Below are 21,809 nucleotides of genomic sequence, written 5' to 3' on the forward strand. Positions count from 1 at the left end.
TTTAAGGGGCAATACATTCACTGTACCACAAGAGTCTAAATAGGGCTACCTATGGGACGTAGGTATTGTTTTGAAATTCCTTGTCTTTCACAGATTTGTTTTCTACCTTGAAAAGCAGCTTTCTGGTAAGTTAACAATGCTAACACGATTAGCCTTCTCTCCAGGGGTTTCTGATGTATATGCTTTGGAGTAGCTGGTATGATTTTCACACCGGAGAGAGAGTCTCTATCACACTTTCTAGGAGAGGTAACTGGAGTACAAGAACTATTGTTCATCATACTTCAGATACTGATTGAAAGGTGAGTATTGTTTACACACTTATAAAGTAATAATTAGAGTTTAGAGCTTCTCAATATTGATCTCTTAAAGAAAGTCTTTTAACCCACTGTCTTCGCATACACTGGCTAGGTGGGTCATATGGAGCATGTCACTAGCAGGCACTGATCATTTTTGTTTCAGTGCCCAGTTGGTAAGAGGGGACCTAGCTTGCAAATCCTATCCTTTAGATGCTTTCTTGAGGACATTATGCAGGCAGCTGACAGATCGTCCGATTCCACTTTTACAAGATTCTACTTTAAACCAGGGAGTAATCTTTTTTCTATTGTAGTGGATCAGTTTTTAAAATGTGCATAATCCTCACCTGCGGTACAGCCATAAAATGTGAAATTGTACAGCTAACGCAAATAAGAATGTTCAATTCTATGAAGTAGACTAGGCGACAATTATCCCCACCCTGCGATTGTAACGAATTGAATTGTGCTATTTTGCGGCACTTAGGGCCTCATGTAGGTAGCCAAATACCGGTCGGTAACGGCCGATTTTCGGTAAATATGCCGTTACCGACCGGTATTCAGACAAGTGAGATGTAGGAGTCCAAAAACCACTTTTCGGTAAATATGAGGCGGTAAATACCGATTCATATATTCCGAATTCTAAAATACCGATTCAAATTTACCGAATACAAAATTAACGAATCGGTAAACATGAAGTGGTAAATATGAAGTGGTAAAATTTTAAAATGACATGTAGGAGCACTCGGTAATTAAGAAATCCTGTAAATTCGTTAAATAAGAGTCGGTAATTAACACGGATGAAAAGCAGGTGGTAACCATCAACAATGGATAAATGCAAACCCAAAATGCTACAGCGTGGACAACATGGCCGCTATGTACGTCATTGCAAGGCGCCTACGTCTACAGGCAGCAGGACTGAGGGTGTGGCGACGGGAGGAACAAATCTACAGACAGCGCATCACACTATTCCAGCTGACTGATGCAGAGATACACGAGAGGTACAGGCTAGACCCCGAAACCATCATGGACTTAATCAGGGACCTACACCCACGCCTGGACCAGCCAATAAGAAGGGCGCACGCCATACCCCCACATGTGCAGGTGCTCTGCAGCCTACATCTGCTGGCATCCGGCAGTTATCAGGTGGTGATAGCTGCGGTGGGTGGGGTATCCCAGAGTTGCCTGTCACGTTTCTTCAGGAAGTTTCTGGATGCCATGATGCAGAGAATGCACCACTACATCAGCTTCCCCAACACACAGGCTGCACTGCAGAAAACAAAAACAGACTTTTATCACATGGCACAGTTCCCCCATGTCATCGGCTGTATTGATGGTACACACATCCCAATCTGTCCACCAGCTGATACAGAGCACATCTACAGGAACAGGAAGTCCACCCACTCCATCAATGTGCAGGTGATCTGTGATGCAGGGAACATCATCACAGATATTGTTGCAAAGTTTCCTGGGAGCACCCACGACTCTTACATCTTCCAGAATAGTGGGATATACACACGACTGAGTGCCGGAGAATTTGGAGAGGGATACCTGCTAGGTAAGTAACAGTGACGCCCCTTGAAACCTGCAAATCATAGTGTCATGAGGCATGTTACTGATGGTTCCCTTTCACTCATCCAGGCGACAGTGCATATGCATGCCGGTCATTCATCCTCACTCCCTACCTACACCCAGCAACCCAGAGTGAGAGACGATACAACGTGGCACACAAAACAACACGCAATGTGGTGGAGCGCACGTTTGGACTACTGAAGAGCAGGTTCCGCTGCCTGCACAAGAGCGGAGGCGCACGCCAGTACAAACCCATCACCTGCTGCAAGATTATTGCCACTTGTGCAATGCTGCACAACCTTGCCACGAAAAAAGGGACAGATGTGGAACTAACATATTATGAGGACAACGAGGATGAGTCAGGCCAGCCAGAGGGCAACGCAGCTAGAGTGCCAACTGCAATCGATGGGAGAGAGAGACGGGCAGAGATCACAGCCAACTATTTCTGAGTAAGTAAGGGGACACAGCGAGTTGTGAGAAGTCATGACGTAGTTTTAATGTGGCACCACGCCATGAACACATGAACAGGCCAATCTGGCAATATACCATCTATACAAGTAGTATGTCCAGGGTTACGTCACCCAATGGGAAGTGGCAAAGCAGGGCAACATCAATGTTTGCGCATACGCGCTGCAGTGGTGGGTTGCACGGCCTGTGCATCCTCACTAGAGCCAACCCCAAGCCGCCTGCTGCTCCTGCGTGCTTCTGGGACGGGGGGTGTGATGCTGCTGCTGGTGTCGATGCTCTCCGCAGCATCCCCTGCAGCAGTTGTCGACGCCTGACTAGGCAATAGCACCCCTAGTGCACTTGTCACCTGCACCATCCCCCGAGACAGGTCGCTGCAGCACTGTGTGAGGCCCTCCTGCATCGTCACAGAGCGCCGGCACAGTAGAGAAGTCGCAGTTGCCAGACGGTTGAGTGCCCTGCTGGTGGTGTCCCTTCTCCGGTGTTCCCGGCGCCGTGCTTCGATGTCAGCATCTAGTTTGCTGCACAACTGCTGGATAGACTGGGACATGTCCCGAATGCCCGCAGCCATGCCGCTAATGTTAGTGTCCATGTTGACTAATGTTGTCGTCATCACCCGCATGTGCCTCTGGACTGACATGACTGCCTTTGATTGCAGGCGCTGTTGCTTTAACATTTGGCCCTCGAGCCCCAAGAAGACACCATGGCCGTCAGTGGGTGCTGGTGGACTCTGGACACGCGACCTGCGGCGCCCTCTTGCTTCCGTCTGTGCTGCCTGTGAGGTGTGGGGCACAGTGGCATGGCTCCCTTCCTGGGGCCCGGTGCGGTCTTCTGGTCCCATGCTGTCGTCTGACGAGGTGTCTAAGGCTCGTAGCCTGGCTGCTGGACGCCTCCTCATTCTCACGCCTGCAAGCGGGGATGTGGCCGGTGATTCGAACATGAGTGGCGATGCTGGCTCTGGTGGTGGTGATGCTGGCTCTGGGTGAGGTGATGCTGGCTCTGTGTGCGGCGAGGCTGGCTGTGTAGGTGGTGCGGCTGCCAGTGGGCCTGCTCCCTGGTCTGAACATGTGCTGGCTTGCGGCGATATATGTGGCCGGTGTGCCGTCTCTCCTGCAGCATGCCCTGTCCTGCATGGTGTCACATCTGTGGACAGAAATACAACATTGGCTCAGTGTCCCCGAAGGGCTGCATTGCATGCGTCACAATAAATCATTTCACATTCCAATATGTCCCCTGTCTCCTTGTGCCTCGAGTGCGTGACATGCCTTGTTGCCCTGTAACATTTACGTCATGGTTAGTGTTGCCCTGACTACATCTCCCGGAATGCATTGCCTGTCTGCACTGACACGTGTGGACTGCAGTGTGATTCTCGATTCACAATTGGGGGATGTGGGATAGGGGTTGGGGGGGCTACATTGCTGTGCTTTCGTCTTACCTTGGTGTGTTGCGGCTCTGGCAGAGCTGTCGGCGTCCCCAAGTCCCACGACGCTCTCTTGCTCGATTGTGGCCGCCACCAGCTCCTCCAGTTCGGTGAGGGCAGGTGCCCTGTTGGTTCCACCTCCGGTCTGGCTGGCCTCCTTCTGGATGTCGCCCATCTTCCTCTTGGTTACAATCCGGAGGTCATACCAGCGCTTTTTGAGTACCTCAATGTCCCTGTGGGTCACTCCCACAGCATTGACCTGCGCCTGGATGGCCAGCCATATGTTGCGCTTTTCCACCTCAGGCACTTGCAGGGATTGCCTTCCGAACAGCTTGTGGTGCTGCTTCACCACCTCCTCCACCAGCACCTGGAGTTCCTTGGGGCTAAATTTCAGCTTCCTCCTCCTTTCCCCTCCGTCTTTCTGTGTTCTCTGGCTGGACATGCTGTTCGTTTACCCGCTCGCACATGCAACGGCTCCTTGCCTCTCCTCTGCACTCCAAGCCTCTCCAGGGTCGGCTGATTATGTACACCTGCCTGGGTGTGGCCACTTCGGCTAATTTTGTACACCTGCCTGGGTGTGGCCTGTTCCTTGTTGGGTGGGCTGTCGTTGCACTTGATTAGCTGTTTCGTCAAGTCATGTGATTTTCTTTACCGAATCCGTACATGCCGAATCGGTATTTTCCGATTCGGTATATACCACCTCGGTATCTTCCGAGTCGGTATATACCACCTCGGTATTTTCCGATTCGGTATATACCACCTCGGTATTTACCGATTCGGTCATTTCCGATTCTTAATTACCGAATGTTACCGATTCGGTAACTGTTACCGAATTTTTACCTACATGTAACTTACCGATTCTTATTTACCGATTCGGTACGGCTCGGTATTTAAGAACCGGTAAAATTTATTTACCTACATGAGGCCCTTAGTCATTTGCATGATGCATTTTCCTTAGCATACAATGGTAAACTTTTTTTTACCTCCTTATTCTAGTTTTCTTAAACTGGATGCGAGATGGTATATTAACGCTGGGTGTATGTTTTAGTTTCAGAGTAAAAACAAGAGTAGATGATTCTGTTTCAGTCTAATTCTGGGATTGTCTGTCACGCTGAAAGAAAAAGGACATTGGCAGTGGCATAACTGTGTTCTAGGGCATCGTTGATTGTAAATGGTTACAAGGTATTATGGATTTTGTAGTTTGATTCTGGACTTTTTATTGCTATCTTTACTGTAATATGAAGGGATGTTTTTGAAACAAAACAAAAAAATTGATTACATAACTCACCTGTGTTTGCTCAATAGAACTGAAAATTCTTATTTGCTTTAGCTAGAAATGTTGGTGCCCAGCTGAAGACATAAATACAGTGAGAAAAATAATTCTGTGAGCCCTTTAGGATCAGTAGAACCAGTGTTACCTTAGCTAAGGAGACCTGCTCCTGAGAAGGTTAAACATCTAAAAGATAAAAGAGACATTACATGTGCACACACTGTAATTACCTCTTAACAAGGACATAGCTTAACCCACCACTTGTATAATCCAGCCTGCCAACAGACTAACATCTTGTAAGATACACTTGGGGGGAGGGAAAATGGCTGGCTGATAGCTCATCAATCACCAGTCTAAGAAGGTAACCAGCCATATTATGAATCAGATTGGCAGGAACAATCTTTTGATGTTGCATGAAGTAGTATAGGCACTACTTAGACAGCAGTTTGCTCTACAAAGATGATAAGTCGGGCAACACAAATAGTCTCAGGAGACTGGGTAACTAAAGTCTTGTTCAACTTGAAGCAATGACAATTATCGTTATGTAGAAGGGAAATGTGGCCACTAACAAAAAAAGCGTATCCAGAGCATCCCTCGCCTACATAAAGTAAATACACTGAGAAAGAGCAGGTTGCTGCTTTTGCTCACTTCAAAGATTATTTGTCCTATTCCTTTGGGTGTCATGTGAACAAAGCCATGACTTCTGACATCACAAACCTACGGTCAGTAAAGGTAAAGCAATTACTTAAAGAAAAAAATAGTAAAGCTGCTGGCATATCCCGGAAGTCAAATCATACTTATGGACTGATTTCTGGTGGTGGTCTGAAGCTAATGCTGTTTGGAGTATGGGATACTGAGCAGAATCAGGATTTACATTAAGAAAGGAATACAGAGATAGACATAATGGATAGCTCATCATTGAACCCCCCTGAGCCAAAAAAAATAAAAAACACAGTCTGAATCGTGAGCCAGAAACAAAGTCCCTCAAGTGAAGAAAACAAATTAAGTAGAAGAACAAGCAATGAGGTCATCTACATAACATCACTGAGGCCAAAGGCACTCTAATCAAAATAAGCTGGAGGCCTCACCACACCCACCCTGGCCAGTGTTTAAGGATATCTACAACCCTATACCTCTGCTTACCAAGAGTACCATTTGGACCAATTTCAATACCCACCACTGTTTTGACACACCTGTGAAATTTGGCTAGATGTGAAAATAAAGAAATGCTAAATGACTGATTTAATAAAGAACAATATTTAAATGTTGTGTCATTAATTGGTTTGTCTCTTGGGTCAATCAATAAAGTATTATGAAAATATAATCTCATTAAGATTGGGTGTGCTCTGTCTGCAGAATATTATTTCTTGACACTAAGAATTTGAAATACATTAGGAATAGGTTAACTTTTGATACTAAATAAAGGAATAATTTTTAGCAGTTAATGTATTGGAAACTTAAATTAATTTGAGGTAAATAGGTGTTTGAGGCGATTGCCTACGATATACTAGCGGAGAAGTAAATTCTTCATGATTACAATTAATGAGAAAAATAAATGTCTCATAACAAGTGCCAAAACAATAAAAGTGAATGAGTATATTAATAAGCACAGAGGCTTTATTGGTACTTTAAGGCGAATAAACATGCGGTGGGCTAGTTCTTTCAAAAGAGGTTTTGAAACATGCAAATATTTTATACTTTAATCATCCGATTTCTTGCTCCATATTAATGTAGAGGTTTTACTCATTATGCACTCTAATTTTAAGGCACCAACAAATTTCAATTTTAAAGCTTCTTTCACATTGTTGCCATAAATTGTAAGCAGTGTTGTCCAAAATGCTTAATCTTTAAAAAAATAAAATATATATGAATGCGTAGGACCCAAGGGTCTAGTCTGACAGCTGAAAAGAAAGTACGCTCAATATTTCAACTCAGTCGTTCAAAAATCCACATTTGTAAATCGATCTGTAGTTTGGAGACCAGAAAACATTCTTTCTGTCTGGCCCTTGAAACCGGTCTCAATTTAGAGGCCAAGATCTGCCGTCTTTCAAAAAGAAGAACAAGCTCTAGATTTTTGTTTGTTTAGAACTGTATTTTCTATCACGCATGTGGAGGAGAAACACGATAAGTCATTCAATGCATTCCCGGTGTATTTTCCGGTCAGTAGTAATTGAGTGATCTGGCTCCAATATATATGAGGTAGCACTAGAAACATTAATTGAAAATTCGCCAATAGTTTAATTTTAGAAACAAAGATCCTCACCATTTATAAATACACTAAAACATGATAAATTTAAAATAAAGTTAGGCTTACGTACAGTATTTTAAACAAAATTACACATTTTCTGAGGGTGATAATCGACTAAATGACGTTTTACCCATCAAAGTATTTCATGAAAAATTTGCAAAACATTTTTAAACAAGGGTTAACAAATAAAACATGGTTTTAATTTACAATCACAGACTACATTAGAAATTTCAGATTGCTGGAGGGTTTAGCACTCTTATTTGTCTTTGTTAGAATGGCAATCCTGAGCAACCCAAAAAACTAAAATTAACATTTTCACATTCACACGTGAGGCAGGAATTCTGAGTTAATGGAAAGGAACCATACTTACTAGCAATAAGATGATTAAGAAAGGTATTACTGAGCTTTTTTAATCATGGACAATTAAAAAACGTTTTCAGTGAAACAGAATTGCATTAATTCTTGCTCCTGTAACACAAATAGTAGTCAACTGACCAACATTGATAAAACGGATAAACATTTAAAACAGTCAAACTTAAGCCCATAATAAGGGCATTCAAAGTTAAAGTTCATTTAACTTGTTTTATAAATTATATTTGTTCCATTTGGTTCGATTTTAAACAAGAAATTAACAGCTATAAAGGACATTTAAAAACTTTATAAAAAGGTGCATATATGTACCAACAATGCACATCAAACTTCTTGATGGTGAGAGGCAGTTATCTATTAAGAATTATATTTGATCATGAATTTGATAACATTACCAAAATCTATAAGATTACAATGGATGGTGTAACAGTGCTGGATAGCATCCTACAATATTGGAGAGATAGGAAGATTGGGACAAGCCTGAATGCTACTCAACCAAAAGACTCCCATTTGAAATTTCTGTAATGGAAACAGACGTTTGAATGATTTAATAAGAGTGAATGTGAGGACCTTTCTTTTCATTTCTACGTAATGGGTGTGGTGCATACACTCCTTAGTTATTTCTTATATGCAAGGACGTGTGGCCCTTCCTCCAGTGCCGCTAAACTTATTCTTAGTAAAATACAGTACCTTGCTTTTTTACACAATTTAATAAAACAAACTACAGAATAAACTGTTTACATCTTTGTTGCCATTTTCTGAAAAAAATGGCCAACTTTTAACATTTTCATATACAGTTCTGAAGATTAAAAGCTACAGATCCATACTATACACAGACAGGACAGTCTATTTCTAGTGTGAAGGTCTTAAAAAACATATTTACAATATTTAGCCTGAAGAACTATGAATAAGGCACATGTAGACATGTTTAAAGCCAAAAAGAGAAACTAATGAATATAATTACAGTCACTGATTAGATGTCATACATGCTCCTCAACTGCAGGAGGATTGCCACTCTAGATACAAACGCAGTTAATAACCAGTATGCCATGACAAAAGTTCTAATCTGGCAATTAGAGGGTCAATACTGAAAGTAGATGAGAGGAAGATTGACTTTCAAAAATATGAGTTTTTCAAAATGTTCTATCATTAGCCTTGATTGGCTAACACTGGTATTCTCATTAGATGTGCTGAACATTCTCTCAGACGGAATAATGCTTGGAGGACAGCCAAGGAATCTGACTGCCAGCTTTGACAGGACTGGCCAACACAACTTCTTTAAATTCCAGTAAGCAAGAGGATCACAGTTATGCTCAAGTACTTCTTCATCCAAGTAGGCAACCACAATTTCATCTGGTAACTTAGCTTTCTCTTTGATTTCTTTTGTCTTTTTCATGCTGTCCATAAGGGACCAAATGCTATCTTGGTCGGCAAATGTTTTTTTAGATGATGAACCAATGTCATATCCATTACAAAATGGCTCATCTGAGGTAGAACTCAATATTTCCAGCTCCCTGATTAAATCCTGCTTGTATTGTTCAGCCTCCTCTTCTGCAAACAAAGAGGTTTTATATCGGGGATCCAAAAGTGTAGCAAAAATGTATCTAGGATCATGAAGGGTTGAGGAAAGCCTACAAACCATGGCTTCTTTTAATGACTTTAACATAGTATCTATACCCATGGTCTCTTCAAACAACATTTCAATCTTTCTGTTCAGTATGTGAATCATTGGAATCACTTGGCTTAATGTGGCCATGTGCATGCTCATCTCTCGACTTGCAGCTTCAAAAGGTTTTAAAGCATGACATACAGATTGCATAACTTCCCACTGATCACAGCTGATTAATTCACGAAAGCTGCATTCTATTGACATCTCATCAACTGCTCTTTTCTGTTCTATCAGTCTTTCAAGCATATGAAAGGATGTGTTCCACTTTGAGGGAACATCCTGAATAAGTGGATGTTGTGGAAGTCCATACTCCTTTTGTAGATCAGCCAGCTTTTCTTTTGCCTTCACAGAGCGATGAACACGTTCACAAATCTTCCTTGCAATGCTGAGGAGATTCTGGACCATTCTCTGGCTTTTAATTGCTTCACTAACTATTACATTCACAGTGTGGCCAAAACAGTGCACACTTGAATGTCCACATTCATTTAAAGTCTTCCCAATGCTATGATTATCTGTTACAATAATGCCGTTTTGTAGACCAAAAGAGGTTATCCAGGTTTCCCATAAATATTCCAGCTGTTTTTGAATATTGACACCATTATAGTCACAGTCTATTTGCGATACGTGTAAAAGTGCTGAGCAGTGGTAATCTTCACACTGAGGTCTAAATGAGGATTGAAAAGTCACCCAGTGTGCAGTAAGTGTAAGATATTCTCGTGTTTGGTTGCTCATCCAGATCCCCGCTGTAAAATGTATCACACCACTTTCAGCTTCTTTCAAATGGGAAACAATTATTTCTTTTACATTTTCATACATATCGGGAATTGCAGTCCTGGAAAAGTAAGATGGTGAAGGTAGAGAATACTGAGGTTGCAGATATTCAAGTAGTCTGTTAAAACCAACATTATTTACAAAGGAATATGGCTGAAGATCAAGTGCAATCATTTCAGCTACAAGACTTGTTATTTTTTTGGCAACAGGGTGAGAGTCACAAAATTTGTCATTGGTTTCATCTAAAGAAGAAGGTGGCAGTAGTTCTGTACTTAGGGGCATGTGTAAATCTACAGCAGTAGATAAAACAGGCTCAGGGACTTCATTGCTTCCTAGGGCATTTACATGAAATCTTTGCAGATGTCTTAAAAGGCAGCTTGTCCCCAAGTTTGTTGGCTTTTTCCCCCTGCTAATTGTACGTCCACAATGCAAGCATATTACTTTAGTTGAATCAGCAGAGCAAATTGAAAAGTGGTTCCACAGCTTTGAAGTCTTCTTGCTATTGACGGGGAATATAACTGGATTATCATGAGCGACAACAGATGGCAAATCAGATACCTTCGAAGAGCATTCTGCAGAAGCTAAAGTTGCATATGGAGAATTCGCCAAACCTGCATCTACAAAGCCCTTTTGGTTTCCAACAACATCAGGGTGACGTCTACAAAGGTGCCTCATCAAGCAGCTTGTGCCCACATCACCTTTTTTTCCTCTACTGATCTTGCAATTGCAGTACCTACACACTGCTTTCAGATTATCTACTGGGGATAATGAAAAATGATGCCATACTTCTGATTTAAGTCTTTTCATAATCTTTTTGTTTTGCTGAAAAACAACACCAGATTCAAATATAAAGGGACTTGCACGATCTGGTTTCTCAGGCGAAGATGCTAAAGCATCCCCAACATCTTCAGAAGAAGACAGGACGGCTGATGGATCCTCAATTAATAACTCTCCAGAGGATGAATTTGTGTGTCCTTCTTCTGAAATGTGATCTGGAGAAGAGGAAACTGAAATGGATTCTTTAAACAATTTACCAGGGGAAGACGTTGGATCTCCATCCGACAGCAATGAAGGCAATAATATAGGTGAAGCAGTATATGGAGGAGGTATACTAGCCCCACCTCCATTCTCTTGCAGAACAATGGACCGATGAGCTCTCCACATATGCCGGATTAAACAACTCGTCCCTAAATCCTTTCCATTTTTTCCTCTGCTAAATTCATTCATGCAGTGAATACAAACAGCCTTTGAGTTGTCTAAAGGAGATAAATAAAAGTGCTTCCATACAGCTGATCGTCTCCTTGAACCAGATAAACTCTTTGAAACCGAAAGATGTTTTTCTGCCCCACTGTCTGGCATTTCATCATACTGATTAGTGGATATATGTTCTGGTGACCCGTGATCTGTGGTTTCTTCTTTGCAGCATTTTTCAGAAACTGATAAATCAGATAAGATTTCATCTGCTGAAGTTCGAGAAACATGTTCCACTTCCATTTCATCAGGAGGCAAAAACTCAGAGGAAATTTTCTGGACCAACTTTGTAGGAGAAAGCCCACTATTTAGATCATTTGCATCTGCAAGCTGCAAGGGTAGTAATGTTGGCAATGAATAGGATGATATTCCTGGCAAGTTTCCATTTTCCTGAATAAGTACAGTAGGGTGTGCCCGCCTAACATGCCTCATAAGACAACTTGTACTAAGGTCCTTTTCATTTTTGCCTCTGCTAAATTCTTTCATACAGTACATACAGATTGCTTTAGTACTGTCTCGAGGAGAGATAAAAAAATGATTCCAAGCTGGGGATTTTTTACGATTGCTTAGATTTCTGTTGGAAAGCATACTTTGAGTCACAGCTTCCATTGCTACATCATAAAGGGAATTGGTGTACTGTGAAAATAGAGCTCCATAATCATCTTCATTATCTGTAGACAAATACTTGTGTGAGTTATTAAAGCAGTTTTGTTCTTGGTCATCTTGTTCATCACTGCTGTCTGTGTGTTTGAAATCTTCAGATTCACTTTTTACTTCCATTCTTTCAAGAACACAGCTTTCTTTGTTGTCTTCTTTCTCACTTTTAAAATGGCTTATTCTCTCTTTTACAAAACTTCTTTCCATTTGGGGGAATGTCTCCTTTATGCTTTCCATAATCATAGATTCACAGTCCACATTCATGTATAAATACAAATAATTCATCAATCATGTACCATCTCCTGTCAGCAGAAAGTGTCAAATATTTACTTGATCACAGTTAAAGCTTGATTCCAATGGATTTTCTTCAGCAGTATAGTCAAAAACATTCAGTAAATATAAAAAAAATTGATTTTATGGAGATGAAGATTGTAATGTTGCAGGGTAGTAGCATAAATAAACCTCCAAGCTCCTTGGTATATCTGTCCTGGTGTACAGAACCATATCTGCAGAATCTCTTCTTTCACAAACAAATCATTCTATTCACTTTGAATGGATTTCCATTTCCATAGCACCTACAGAGAAAAACAAAAATAAGTAGTTCAGATACACAGTTGTGTGTGCACACTTAAAAAGCCAGTCTAAATATTTATAAATGGGTTTCTTCCTAGGTACTTGGAATATTAAAATTCGATTGTAATAATTATTTTAAAGCTGGCATTCCAAACAAACATTGTACTTAATGTAAGAGAAAAATTTGCTGAACACCTCGCTCACCCTTAAACTTCACACCATTTTGTGAAATGAAAAAACAGTGAAATCAAATCAGGACTGAGATTTTGCTCGTGCACAGTACTGTATTTCTTTACTGTAGTTAATGACGAGTAAAATAAAAATTACAGATAAAACAACAAAAATACCCTTATGATGTTGCATAGTTAGTCGTAGTTCTCCTTCCTCAGAACCGATTGTAAAAAGCTTAACTGAAGCACGCTGTTACTTATAAAATAGTGGTTTGGGTAGAGGGGTGTCCTCTGCATACATGTCCACAGCTCACTAGGTCCTTTCCCTAAGAGATTCTAATTACCGGTTTCCACCAAGGCTCGACAAATATGTGCTTAACAGGGAGCCTATGATGATCACTGTTAAGGGTGGGGTCAGATGGGGTGGGCAGAACCAGTCTAGAGTACCAGCATGAACATCATGGTTACTTTTCGCTACTCTCATATTGCTCTTCCTGAAGAACTGGCTGAAAGCAAGCTACACAAAAAAATAGCAGTAGAAGGAAGAGGTAATACCGAATAGACATCCAGCAAAAAGGTTGTGACGATCTTTCTAACTAAAAGAACCATCTTTTCCAGATGATGCACATGAATAGTACCACTTTCAATAAGCATTATCAGTGGTTAACGTTGATACCTTTCAAACTAGTAGTTTAGGTACGATCTTCCGATCTCTGCTTTGGTGCAATAAACATGAAGTCTTTTACGAACAAGAATTTTACAATCTGCTTTAAGAAGACCGGGAAATATACATACCAGTAATTATCTAGTTGCCTTAGCACAATTAAAGACCGCAATTATGAATAAAAGTAATTACAAAAAAATCTTTTTAAAAGAAGGGTGTGGTCCAGGCTGGTAGGGTAGTTCAGCAGAGTATGCGCCTTCAACAACTCAGTCCTGTTCACTCTACTAACAGAAAAGTACAATTTTTACATGGTAGGCCATACATTACAGAAACATGGATCCACAAGTGAACCACTGATATGTTTCTGTACAAGTTGAAGTTTCCTATCAAAGGGGCTTAGCCTCTTGCAAATTAAGCAACACATATTTGCAATTGCAAAGGCCTTAACTATGTACCAGAGCAATTCATACTACAGAAAGGGCTACAAAAACAGTTGTAGCCATTTTACTATACAAAGTGCTCCTGGCCACACTAAAAGCCCACTGCTCTGCCAGTGTAATTTTGTTCTTCTGGGTCCAGGACTGACAAAAACATTAGCTGAGCGTCTTTGTTCTTTCTAAATAAACACAGAGCCATACAATCGCCTAGTTTATGGAAAGTCTCTTCAGTAGTAAAAATAGGAGTCCCGGGTTCAAAGCGAGTACAAGATTATGACTTAGAAGGTAATCTAACATGATGAAAGTGTGGACTGGGAGAAAAGAAACTTTCGCTATATTAAAGGTCATTTATAATTCATTGGACGATGTAGCCTGCTGATTTGTCACATTTGTAAAGACTCGCTAGCACCTAATAATGGAGGTTTTCTATATGTAAAGGGTAAAGTTTGCATGATGGAAACCCTTAGCAATTTAAGATTCTATTGGTGGTAGAGGATTCTGCATGCGTATCAAAATTTTATAGATCTTCAAAACTATATTTATTATTGTACTGTTTATATTGCGGTTCAAGGTCTCTGAGACAATGATACAGGAGAAGCTGGGGAAGAAAAAAAACGTACATAAGTAAAAAAATATTTATATGATCAGTATAAAAGTTTAACAGTGAAAAGTATCCAAATATTTGACTGTGGAGCTTGTTGGAAAGTCCTGCAGCAAAATTCAGACTGGCCCTTTTCAGGTTATGGGGAGTAGTAGAACATGAGAGAAGAGACGAGCCTGAGGGGTTAGCACCAGGATACTAAGAGGTTGTGCAAGGCAGGAAGAAAAGGACATTAGCAAGATATGAGGTGGATCGGACCAGAATAAAAAAATTGGTGATCAAGACGAATAATTACCGTGGTGTGGGAAGAGGAAGATTTCAAAGAATGCTTCATTTCTGCTTTGCCTTCAAAAAAAGTCAGCTGAGAAATTCTCCTCTCTTATTACCACTCGCCACGCAAATTACACCAGGGGAAGAAAAGTGCTATACATCAAGAACCTTTGTGTCCACCAATGTAGAACAGTGGGCGATGTGTGATCTTTGATATTCACAGAGCAAAGCTAAATGAATTCCTAAAATGCAAAGATAAAATTTTTGCACAGTCTTAGACAACTTGCGAACAGTGTTTGGGTTTCAGATTAAATCCCCTCTTCCTACAACAGGTTTCTGTTTTAAATTGGCAAAGTGGGAAAGCATTAGATGGATGGCTATAATAAATGGCTCAAGGAGTTTGCACTTTGTGGCAAATATGGCACTGTAACTTACACTTACTTACCATCATAGCTCTAATGGTATACCCGGTTAATGAGCAATGTGTACAAAGGAAGCTTGGATGAGGTCATCAGTGATGTCAATGTCACTGAACAGGTCATGAATGATGTCATATGTGGGGGCGTTGCTAGGCCAGCCAAGATGGAACATGTGACTCTCTGAAGCTTCTATCACCGGCCCAAATATCTTCATTCATCTGGGCTTGGGCATCCTTTGGCAGACTGTTAGGGGCTACCTATGTGTAAGGGCACCCCTTGCCTCATTCAGCTGGGATTTTTGACACGCTCGGCGGGCTCTTATATAATTCCAGACACCAGGTCCAGCACTTGCCTGGCCCTGATTGATGCAGGACGGGCTGTGGCCTTACCCTGGTGGTACCTACGGGGGACCGTGTTGGTGCGCCTGAGGGGGTATGCTTTTGCTGCGGACCGCTGCCCCGGGTGCTGGGATGATGACGCACGCCTTGCACTTCAGCGAAGCCTGTATCCTTCCTCAGAGGCATCTCCTGCTGTGCATCATGGCCTTGAGGGGCCAGAATCAACTTGCTCCTTGCTCCCCTCCTTCCATCGTACTCTAGGTGGCCCGGACCAGTCTCTGCACTTACCCTCCATTGCTTGGCATTGGCTGGGGGCCTGCGAAGCTTTCCTGCACCCAGGCTGGACCTCCTCAATTTCCCTTCATATCGGCGCTCATGTTGGTGCGTGTGGAGAGGACTTGCTGCTTAATGATATTGGCACAAACTGACCAGACCATTGAACACAACAAAAAGCCTGCCACCACTGTGACATGACACGCACTTTGAGTCCTACCAGTCACGCATTGAGGCACGGAGAGTACTGTAAGAGCAAACTCTTTGTTGCTCTCACCAGACGGAGCCGGCGCCTCACGCACTGCATCTTCCCTGGTCATCATTCAAGCCCCCACCCAACATCGGCTCTCAATTGGTGTGTGTGGGTAGGGGAAAGGGCCGTACCGCCCACCAGGGATCGCCCTTGAGCCCTGCTTGGAGCCAAGCACAAATGGCAACTGTATTGCATTGGGGCTGCGGTTGACAACCACAGAAAAGGACTCCTTCAGATGTGGATACCCTCTTGGTGGCCTCCCGGTGACTCCTTCAGACAACCACCCTAAGACGTTTCTTTTCACCTTCATAGGAGTTGGGGGCCAGGGGGAAATCGCAGGACCCATTTTGGTACCATATGATTGCTTGGGCGAGGAGACACCCTCGGCTTTTCATCATTGGTACACTCCGGGCAACCACTCCGGGCCCATCTTCAACCGGTGCAGCTACACTGTCAACCATCCCAGAAACGCCATTGGTGGATCCTGCCAGAATGATGTCCACTTCCAATAGGTTCGACCAAGTGCTTGCTGCCATTGAACACTCCCGCGATCTTCGTAAATTCTCAGACAGAATCACGGAGGATGAGAAAAACATCACTACTCTGTAACGGAGGACAAAAAATGTGCACTCCGTGATCTGCAGGATCAAGTCCGCTACTGTAATGATCGCGGATGTTCTGCAGGAGCGTCCGGAGCCTTGGAGAAAAGTCCGCAGTCGTCCCCCACGTTCCTCCGACTCTATCAAACTCTAGAGTGCGGAGAACCCGCTGGGGAAAACAGGGAAACAAAACAAGGATAGGTGGGGGGACAGGTAGGTCTTGACGGATGATCCTGGCAGGAGGAACAGCAGGAACTTGATGGATCCTGGCAGGAAGAATGATAGGGCCTCCCAGCTGTAACACAAAGATGGTTATAGGAATATCAATGTACCACTACCCTTTATCTTTCTAATCTTCAAACCCCAGGAACCTACCAGGGTTATCGCCAGCCGCTCTGGTAATAGTCTGCGGGAATATGTATGTATTGCTCTATACGAAACACCTGTGATAAGTCCCAAGAGTAGTACTCAATCTCCCTATGCGTAAGTAGTCACTTTTAGGGTTGCAGAAAACAGATAGGTAGGAATCATGAACAAAAAGAGGGATAATATTCCACACATTCATACAAGATGTTTAGGAAGAACAAGTACCGTGCTTCTTATGAAGAACTATGGGAAACCTAACCCACTGCTCAATGGTCCTCGCAGTAATCACCACCTGATACGTGTTCAGGAGAACGTAGGGTAGGGATACGATGCGGAGGTGCTTATTCTTGGTATAAGCAAAGGAGGTAAAAGATACTTAATACGTGTTAAGAACACAAAGTAAGACTCCAACCATTCACAAGACTCGGAGTCGCCTTAACAGCAGGCTAAACATAACAAAACACAAGCCTGATAAGGCTTTAGTCTGGATTCAACAAGAGAAGCAGTGCTGGGGATGGGAACCCACGAACCACCTACCAACCTCTGACTCCCATGTAAGGAGTGACGAGTGACTGGGGACCCCCGCACTACCAACTAACAAGCAGACCTTACTTGGAAAGTACTTCGTCTGCCTCCACACCAACCAGAGGAAGAGGGCGCAACACACGCAGCCGCTCTTGGGGATAGAACACCGCCAGCGCCACGCTTCACCAGGACCAACAGCGTGAACAACACAGAAGCCGGGACTCGTCTGCTTCAACTCGTCCGCGACTCGAAACAGGAAACAGGAAACACGTCAACCGGAAGTCAGGCATAAACATACGGGACGGAAATGGGGCTCAGTGCAATAACGCGAAGCGGCGTTTGCACGCCCTTCGCCCTTTAAATACTCACTGCACTCAGGGGCATGACCGCGGGGCATGACAGCTACATGGAGGAAAGGGCAGAGGACATTGAAAGCCGTTCCCGGAGGAGCAACTCAAGAAAACTAGGGTTGCCGGAAGGAGGGTCTGGACCCCATCACTTACCTGGAGAACTGGTGCAGGTCCTTCACATCTACTTCTGATCTCACCCCCTTCTTCACACTGGAGAGATCACACTGAATACCACCTAGGCGACCCCCCCTCCACACACAATGTTGGCGAAATAGCTTCATTTAAAGGACTGGGATGCCATCCGCCATGCAGTTCGCCACACTGACCCTCTCCGGATTGGGGACAAAGTGATCATGGTGTTTCTTGATTATAGTAGGGCAGTTCAGCGAGCCTCCTTTCTCGAAATCAAACATTGCTTGTGACAATTAGGAGTCTAATGTTCCCGCCACACTTCAAGATCATGGTCAACGGTGCCTCTCACTTCTTCACGGATCCCAAAGAAGCTTGGGTCTGGGCAGACTAACAATAGGATGCAGATGCCCCCACATCGTCCGGCCCAGCCCTCACAAGTCGCCAATTTGCGCTAGATCCGGCGAAGGAAAACCAAACGTACCTCTGGAGAAGGTCATCAGTGAGGATCATAATGCAAACTTGGAGCGGATCATAGAAACCAAGCGTCAGGCCCTCCAAGCGGCTGCCGTCATGGGAACCACTGACATTGATGAAGATAAGGGCACACTCATCTTCACCACAGATGACACTCTCTCCTTGGACAAGTCGCAGCAGGGCTCATTGACTTCTCAGAGTGTGACCCCGCAAACACACTTATTAAAGCACGTCTGCTAGGTGCAGCCTGCACCAATATGCCTGAACTGTATACACTCTCCTATTTTTTTCATATTATGATGTGTTACACTATTACTTATCCACTGAGCGTTTTTATACAGTGCCTTCACAGGCTCTCACCGGGCATAGGCGATCACTTTTTCATTGGTGCCCCCCCCCCATGCATGCATACTCCACAAAATCCCCGATGGTCCTCCCCAGAGTTGAACAAATTTATGCCCTGCCTTCCTTTTCTAGGCGTCTCATCAGGAGACCCCTTATGGAACCCACTAACTGGAAGCCACCTCCGGCCTTTTTCTCATTACAAACATGGTTCCATGAGCGACAGTCTTGCCACCTAAGCTTGGTCACCCCCAACTCTAACTTAGGTCTCCAAGTATAGAAATCTGGTTTGGGCGTATTGTTGTTGCAGTAGGCTCCCTCTGTTTTTACCCTCTCTTACCCACTCTAGATTGACCTATAATGGCAGAGCAGGAATATATATCCCCCAACCCCCAAGATGGATGAGTGACACCAAAGGGATGCTACCCTTAGCGATGAGCCCCTCTCCCTCAGACCCCCCACACTCCAAGCAGCAACAAGATACCTACAAACTCAGATTTGTGCTTCCTCACGCTTAACGTATTCGGTATGCACACTGCACGAAAGTGATAGTCTATTCCTACATAAAGCTCAGATCATTCTTTTGCATAAGACGCACACTACGGAGGAAGAACTTGAGTGCCTATTTAAGCGTTGGAGGGCACAATCCACACAACCACATACTTAGCGTATGCACAGGGAGTCATCATTTGGATTTGATCGGTTATCCCCTTTCAGGTGCAAGACGTTGTCATAGATGAGGAGGGATGCTACACGCTACCCGAGGGCCACCTAAGATTGTCGACCCTTACTCCTCAGGTGCAGAAACTCTCCTAACTGTAACCAGGGACATTTTTGGGAAGCACTCTAAGCGGTCTTAGCTCACAAAACTACGATCCCTTGGATTCTTAGCAGGGATTATAATTGCATATTGGACCTCGCCCATAAACAGATCCCATACCTCTCTACTGCGCTCCCCTCCCAATGAGCAGACTGTGCAATTTCAGAATTGCGTCCTTATAGGACGCATGACGATCCCATTATTTCACCACCAAGGTATACGCCTTTTATTCTGCGCCTCATCAGTTGCACTTGAGCCTAGACAGTTTCTTTGCTCGCCTTCTCTAGTGCCTCAGATGCATTGCACCGACTATTTAGGCCGCATATTTTTGGACTGTGACACACATTTCATTGCCCAACGGTGAATGACCTCTAGACCACTGATGGAGACTCGGAGTCTCCAGTGTGACTGCCCGGAAGACCCCAAAGTTCATGATAACACAATTACTTTGCTAACACCCATAACATGGCATCCACTTGAATGATCGAGTGGGATGCCTTTAAGGTAGTGCTTGGAGGGGAATGCATGCAAAAGATAGTGGAGGCCCGAAGGCTGCTCGACAGGGAGCGGCCGCAGAATAATAGCTTACCGAACTGGGGAAGGTGGCGGATTGCAATCCCGCACTGATTGTGCATACTTACAACAGCCAAAACGTCATATGCTGCATTATCAGAGCGCCTCTGATGCTTTAATTTTAGCGCCCATGCGGCAAAAGTGCACAGGAAGGTCGAGAAGTCCGGTCGGCTTCTAGCCTGGCTGATACAACAGGATCGCACAATCAACCTATTCAATGAGATAAAATCGCCTAGTGGCGATTCAGTACGCACGCAGAAGGAGATCCTCCAATCCTTTTACGATTACTATTCAACAGTCTATAGTGCTCCATTGAACTCTACTAAGGTGCACTCGCTACACTTCCTCACTGGGATTGAACTGCCCCGAATTACCATCATTGTCAGCCAAACCCTTGATTCTTTTAAATAACCACGGAAGACTAGGCTCAAGCAATTCAAGATCTTGCCCAAAACAAGACACCTGGCTAGACTGCCTTCCTCTAGAATATTACAGAACGCTCCCCCTTGCTGTACGAGTCCCTTCTGGTCTCTGTGCAAACCGGGCAGAGACCCCTTACGATAAATATCATATCATCAGATAGCAATACTGGGTGCGGAACACAAAATACTGGGGAAAATTCTTGCTGAACGATACACTGGTGTCCTCCTGAAGCTGATCCAGTTGATCAGAATGGATTTGTTTCATGGGCGAAGTACATCACAAAAGATCTGCAGCCTCCTCCATGTCCCAAGACCGCATACGAGGTTGGTTCCCACAGGCTGCTTGTCTGATACTGCACCTGGAGAAGGCATTTGAAACGCAGACACGGCCGTACCTTGTCCTTGTGCTCACTCGCCTGGGTGTGGGCCCCAGACTACTAGTTTAAACCAAACTACTGTATACTAAGATGAACTCTAGGATGCGACTGGGTTGGACAGTCTCTGCCTTCTTGCTGGTGCACCAGGGAACCAGGCAGGGGTGTCCTCCGTCACCTCTGCTATTTGCTCTCAGGTTGAAGCCCATGGCCATCCAACTGCAGGCCAAGTTTGGGGTACACCACTAGTGTAGCTATATGCAGACAACCTGCTGATCTATCTCAGCGACATTACCAAAGATCACTCCCCAATACAAAACACCTTGTGCGAGTTCAGCTCCGAGAGATTGGCTACATACCCCATTCAATCCGGCCCAACATGCACCTCGTCTACCTAGGCAAAACACCCCTTTGCTGACAGGGATCTGCACTCCATTACCTGGGGATTCGGTTATACCATACCCACTCGACTTGTATGAGGGTAACCTTCGCGCAGCCTTGCTTGGCACCAGACCCAAATTAATTTCTGGCAGTTCCTCCGTCTAGCCCCTATTGGCCGGATAGCCCTCGCTAAAGTGGTTCTTTTACCGTGGCAATTTTACTAATGTGCCAGTAGTCTCTCAGTGTCCATTCTTCAAGGAATTGAACACTCTATAAGGTAATCTTAATTGGGGCGCCTCAAGACAAAGTTGATCTTTGGAAACTGCAGTTGCCAGCAGACCGTGGAGGTCTGGGCAATCTCTTGTTTGAAGCCAACTAATTAGCAGATCGACTGCAATGGCTATTATGATGGACCACCGGACAGTATATGAAAAAGACTAACGGTGAGGAGGGAGTCCTTCCCTGATCCAC

The 21,809-nt window shown here is 43.8% G+C and overlaps 1 protein-coding gene across 3 annotated transcripts in view; it reads right to left on the reverse strand.

The window, feature by feature from the left end:
• Positions 1 to 7,235: 7,235 nt before the first annotated feature.
• ZBED4 (zinc finger BED-type containing 4) overlaps positions 7,236 to 21,809 on the reverse strand; it is a 102,901-nt gene continuing 88,327 nt past the window's right edge. For all 3 annotated transcript variants that reach the window (XM_085654055.1, XM_085654052.1, XM_085654054.1), the window contains one exon: positions 7,236 to 12,557. In XM_085654055.1, coding sequence (XP_085510181.1) covers positions 8,716 to 12,267 — 3,552 coding nt within the window. In that variant the 5' untranslated portion in view covers positions 12,268 to 12,557 and the 3' untranslated portion in view covers positions 7,236 to 8,715. The remainder of the gene's footprint in view (positions 12,558 to 21,809) is intronic.

Source organism: Triturus cristatus, chromosome 4_1 (assembly GCF_964204655.1).
Source record: "Triturus cristatus chromosome 4_1, aTriCri1.1, whole genome shotgun sequence".
Taxonomy (NCBI): Eukaryota; Metazoa; Chordata; class Amphibia; order Caudata; family Salamandridae; genus Triturus; species Triturus cristatus.